The following is a 6,077-nucleotide window of genomic DNA, read 5'->3' as shown; positions in this document are numbered from 1 at the left end:
CTCACATATAGAGGAATTCCTCACAATGAAACTATGAGAATGTCACTTTGTTTGCAACAAAGAGACTTGATCCTCATCACTACCACTTTAGCCATTAATTTAGATGAGAGATCTAGCATGCTCAAAGGCCACCACCACTATAAGACTTTATTTAAGTCTCTCTATGCATTTGGGAATCAACCGATTCATTAAACCTAGTTAATATCTCATCTTTTTATACCCTTTATAGGTAATTGTATATGCTACACTTACACATACATATATGGCCTAATCAATTGCTCAAGATTGGGTCCTTTAACATCGATCATATATCCTTGGAAGAAAGTCTTGACCTTGTCCTTATAGTCCATTAGACTTTATTTAAGTCTCTCTATGCATTTGGGAATCATCTGATTCATTAAACGTAGTTAATATCTCATCTTTTTCTACCCTTCATAGGTAATTGTATATGCTGCACTTACACATACATATATGGCCTAATCAATTGCTCAAGATTGGGTCCTTTAACATCGATCATATATCCTTGGAAGAAAGCCTTGACCTTGTCCTTATAGTCCATTAGACTTCATTTAAGTCTCTCTATGCATTTGGGAATCAACTGATTCATTAAACCTAGTTAATATCTAGTCTTTTTCTACCCTTCATAGGTAATTGTATATGCTGCACTTACATATACATATATGGCCTAATCAATTGCTCAAGATTGGGTCCTTTAACATCGATCATATATCCTTGGAAGAAAGCCAGCCTTGGCCTTGTCCTTATAGTCCATTGCTTTGACATACTCAAAACCCACAATCTTAGCTAAATGCGTTTGAAAGGCTCTTCAATAAACATGAATTTAACACTATCACTATCCCAATCCTTTATGCAACTTAGTCTCTCTTTTTGTTATTAAGTGCACTAAAGAATAAGGTCAACAAAGTGTTGCATTTAGCCTCCCATTTGGCTTTCGACTAGACATAAGTAGCTTGAAAAATATTAACTTCTTGATTCTTGGCTCTTCATATTATCTTCAGAATTCTTGCAAAAGCGTATACAATTTACAATCATGAGAAGAAAGACTTAAGAGCATGTGTAAGAGATCCTCTAGGTTGGGTTAATTATCCATAAACAATCTTTAATTCTTGTACATGCAAGAGCTCTTGCTATATTTTGTTTGCCACCTCAGCTATAGATTTACTTCACAATGGGTAGGTTATTATATATTTAACAAGCAGATCTACCCATGTTTTTTTGGCTCTACAATTATAGATTTATTACATTTTAACAAACCTATTTTTGATTCACCCACCTATTTTATGACAAATTGAAGCTCCACTAAAAATTGATATATTGAGTTTGAAAATTGGTGATCCATTTTGCAAAGAGGAACTTCCAAGTTCCCACATGGAGTTTGAGAACACCCTTTCGCACTCCCCAAACTACCCCCACTATGCTCATTGTGTAATTATGTACAAGTTTGGAATAAAGTTGTGAAACCATTCCCATGATGGCGAAAGTTTCCTCAAACGCATGCATTTCCATAACATTTGTAAACTATCCGTGGGAAATATCAAAACAATAGATTAACCATTACCGTTGCAAAACTCTTCATGGAAAGAGGGCCCTTGTGGAAACTCTCAGTGGGAAATATCAAAACAATATATTTGCTGTTGCAAAACTCTTCATGGAAAGAGGCCCTTGTGGAAACTCTCAGTGGGAAATATCAAAACAATATATTTACTGTTGCAAAAACTCTTCATGGAAAGAGGCCCTTCTGTTTACTTGTAAAAAGTCTAAAGAACCGAATCAAGCAATGGCCAAAATGTATCGTATGCGAAAGGACTACATAAATGCAATCTACTCTACCTAGCATGCACCATCATTGGCATGCATCCTATCCAAACATACCACCCTCCAAACTCGGAGTCTTGGAGGGTGGTATGTTTGGATAGGATGCATGCCAATGATGGTTATGCCACATGTATCCTAGACGCCAACCTTGCCCGAAAAACTGCAGTCCAATCTTGCAGGTGATGCAATGCATGCTCTGCGCAGTAGCTCCCATTTCTCCCTTTCTGCAATAATCATACCGCCACAACCATGTGGCGTTCACGTTCCCACATAACATTATCAAGCCCAAAATTATCACCCCCCTTTGTGAGGTTTCAAAATGCTTCGTGTCAATAAGCACCAGTGCTCAATTCCCAATCATACATCCAGAATTTATAATCTATCTTCAGAATTCATGGCTTGCAGACATCATCCAGATAACAAGAACCATCGCCTTTTGTGATTCTTCAAAATTGTTTTATCGTACCAGGCTACCAGCACTGCTTCAGTTAGCATTGCTAAACTCATGAACGAATGCGCCTTGCTTCAAAAATTCAAAACTAGGGGCTTTTATTACTGAGAAAACAGTCACCATTGCTGCTGCAAAAACTGGGGTTTGGCTTCCCCAAAACACAGCCCTTTGTCATTCCTTGACAACACCAGTTAACCAAAAAGATAGAACCTGCGGACGTATACACATGAATGCAGCGCTTTGAAAGCCTTTTCAGAGCTGCCTAAGTGACTCGTGAACCTAGCTTGACAGACACAGACATTGGAAGTAGGGCCTAGTAGTAGCCATTGATGACATCAAGGGCATCCCAGGCTTCAGGGTCCCAAGGCTTGATCCCCTGAAGGGAGAGCTCGTATACCTCATCATCGGTGAAGCCACAGTTGCGCATCCGCTGCGCCATTCTATCATCGTAATCATCCTCGCTGCCCTCATCATCATCATCATCATAATAATTATCGTCATCGTCGTCGTCGTCGTCTTCACCATTATCATCATCCAGGGCATGATAATCAAACTCATCCAGGCCAAGACAATCGCTGTGACAAAGGACAACATTATCATCCGCGAAGGCCAGGTGATGCTCGGTCAAGCTGCAGTGCTCATCGCGGCCATAGCCAAAACCTAGACCCGAGCCATAAGGACCATGTCCAAGGCTCTCGCGTATCACATCATCCAACACATAATTGATCCTCTGATACCTCCTCTTAAATAGCTTCTTCTGCTGCACTGAATCAGGATGCTTGAAGTTGCACTTATGGCCTGACTTACAGAGCCCGCGCGACCAGAAACGGCACACAGGGATTTCATTCCAAAGCACATCAAAACTCACATCAATGAAGAGTCTGTTCGCGGCGGATGATGTTGTTGCGGACCTCGCAGCCGAGGCAGACAAAGATGATGTAGGTGATGACGATGATGCTCCTGCGTGCTTGAAACGGCACAGTTCGCCATACCAGCAGTTCCCCTGCTTGAAGTATTTGCAGGGGACAGAAGAGGAAGGAGGCGGTTTCGTCTCAGGTTTCTTCTCTTGCTTGAGCCGGGTGCGGGTCTTCTTGGCTTCTGCGAACTTCCCAGAGGAGTTGGCAGAAGCTCCTGCCTTCTGCTGTGATGAAGAATCCATAGCTATGGCTTACAGAAACAGCCGTTGTGATAGGTTTTATATTATAGCATTCTGCTCTCCCGCGTCCCGCCGTTGTCAGGGGCCGCCAACGTTATACCTTCATAATTACCAATAATAAATAATAAATATATATATATAAACGAAATGCTCCGTTGCTTAGTTAATGCATCTGTTCAGCCCGTTGGCCCGCCGCCCATGCACAGGTCAATAACTTGTTTAGTGTGAGTGTGAGTTTGAGAGATGGGATTGTGGACATGCCTAGTTCAATAGACCTAGGCGAGTCCAAAGAGTTCAAGAACACCTCCGTGTAGACGTGTGACTACACTTCCATAACCTTTCCGGCCCACTAAAGAGCGGTAGTTTTACGAGTCCACTGAGTTGATGTAGTCCCTCTAAAAATGAGGGTACTCATCGACTTCCAAAAGGAATGCATATGTGCAACCAATGACAGGAGCAAATGAGCATCCAACACATACTCTCTCCTCTAACAACAATTATCAGCTTCTTTGTCCTAGTTATCATTGAGTTCTCATCACTGTTCATGGTCATGCGTGGTCATGTTATCTCACAAAGACTGCCACAGACACTCAGGTAGATTGACTTAAGCTTGCCACAGCTCTCAGCTTGCATACAGAACAAACCACACATGACCTATAACTCCAAGTAAAACCTCCCATCCACTTGCATTGGCTTGATACCTCTGTCTTTCAGCATTGCTTTTGGTACTTCGATGAATAGAGCTCTCACTCTCTCTCTCTCTCTCTCTCTCTCTCAAGTACAAGGCTCTATGAGAGCTTATTGTCAAGGAAGTCTTAATCCCTTCTCCCCGCCCCCCCCCCCCCCTCTCTCTCTCTCTCTCTCTCTCTCTCTCTCTCTCTCTCTCTCTCTCTCTCATATAATCCACATGTTATGTCTTAACCACTACAATAAGCCCATTAACACAGCCTCAAACGTCTTTATCTATTTCAACCAAATCTTTCTCCATATAATACCACAAATCTACAATGGAAACTCTTCATAACTTCACAACCTTATTGAATCAGAGATGGCAGCTATCAACTCAGCACAGAGTATAGACAATAGAGAGAGTGGGAGTGTGGTCATTGCATGACTTGATCAGTTCCAAAGTGTGTAAGACAAAGTACAAAAGTATAACCCTTAGAGTTTAGGATTGCGTAAGTGCCTTCAGGTGCAATCACGCACAAAGTGTGTAATGTGTGATAAGTGACCGAACTGTGTAACATAAATACACAAATAAAGACTAATATGATTGGGAGGAAAAACCTCTCTTACTACAGAGAGTAAAAAGTGTTCCAATGTCCTATTGTGGATCACCGACACTCCTATGTGAGCGCAGTTATGAGTAAAACCCAACAAACCCCCTCTAAAGTGAAAAGTGATCAGCAAACAAGGATCATCCACAAAGGAGATCAAATTTAAAGCATTACAAAATGCTTCAAATTTGTCGCAAGGAAGAGATTTGGTTAAGAATTGTGTCACATTGTTGTTGGGAGGGCAATAGACAAGGCAGATATCTCCTGCATGTAGCCTCTCATCACTGACAAAGTGATAATGTATCTCAATGTGTTTCATGTGAGCATGAAACACTAGGTTCTGTGCCACTACAAATGATGCCAGGAGGCATATTCCACGGTGGATTCCGTAAACTTAGATGACCGGGGCTCATACGCAAAGAGGATTCTTTGTGCGAGAAGTTGATGGGGACGCCTGTCCTTTTCGGGCGTTTCATTAATTTAGTGTGTACATGGGTGATTCCATAGCGGGTGATTCCGCAAAATGCATATTAAATTAATAAACGTTTATGAGTTTAGAGTGCGCACTCGTAATAAATTAAGGTTAGGATTTATTTCTAACCAGTTGATTTATTTATGTAGCTGAAAACTGCTAGGTATTCACTTTTGTCGGTTTAATTGTGTTATTTTACTAACGATTGTGAATGCTTCAGTTGATGTGTAGAGATAGCAGCAGTGGCGGAGGAAAGCATTGGAGTCTAGCGGGTTTTTCGACCTTTGGACTATATTTTGATAGGCGCCACGCCTATATTTTGTTATGTCTATAGAGACATCGATTATTTATTATTATTTTGTATGCGCTTATGCGCCTGGATATGTTATTTTTATTTGGACATTGAGATTGGGCGTGCCAGACTCTTTGGGCACCGTCCATTAGCTTTATTTTCCTATTTTTGGTAGAAAGCAAACTCAAAAGCTAAAAGCTTGTCATATTTTTGTAATTGGGCTATTTTTGAGCAAAAAGATTGGAAATATATATTAAATACATGCTTTGTGAAGCGCTCACACAAGGCATGGGGGAGATTCAACCCAATTTGTCTCTTGTCTCATGTCGTGCTTGTTTTTACATTGGTTTTTGTGCTAAAAAGTAGAGTGCTTTGTTCTTGGGGACCTTTGGGAATTCACTACGTGAGCTACCTGCGTCCGATCTGCGCACCAGTGGTATCAGAGCGGAGCAGAGATCAAGGGCTTCCAATCGCTACCAATCTCGGGCGAAGGCGGAGCTCCAAGAACAAACGGCCTCTACAGTCAATCTCGTCGCGAACCGTCGATACAGGCAGACTTCTGGCGATCAAGAACCCCTATTTCCACTGTCAGA

The 6,077-nt window shown here is 41.5% G+C and overlaps 1 protein-coding gene across 1 annotated transcript; it reads right to left on the bottom strand.

Moving 5' to 3' along the window:
• Positions 1-1,954: 1,954 nt before the first annotated feature.
• Positions 1,955-3,535, bottom strand: LOC148012768 (uncharacterized). The gene has a single exon (XM_087669098.1). It carries the CDS (start codon positions 3,444-3,446, stop codon positions 2,601-2,603), a length of 846 nt encoding a protein of 281 aa, XP_087525224.1. The 5' UTR covers positions 3,447-3,535; the 3' UTR covers positions 1,955-2,600.
• Between the last annotated feature and the right edge of the window lie 2,542 nt (positions 3,536-6,077).

This window comes from Lygodium microphyllum, chromosome 27, assembly GCF_053477565.2.
Source record: "Lygodium microphyllum isolate KBCC chromosome 27, Lygodium_microphyllum_v1.1.10, whole genome shotgun sequence".
Taxonomy (NCBI): domain Eukaryota; kingdom Viridiplantae; phylum Streptophyta; class Polypodiopsida; order Schizaeales; family Lygodiaceae; genus Lygodium; species Lygodium microphyllum.
This window is presented reverse-complemented; position numbering and strand designations above follow the sequence as displayed.

Bases quoted from the DNA above. Each gene is read 5' to 3' on its own strand.
- LOC148012768 (XM_087669098.1), bottom strand. From the start codon at position 3,446: ATGGATTCTTCATCACAGCAGAAGGCAGGAGCTTCTGCCAACTCCTCT.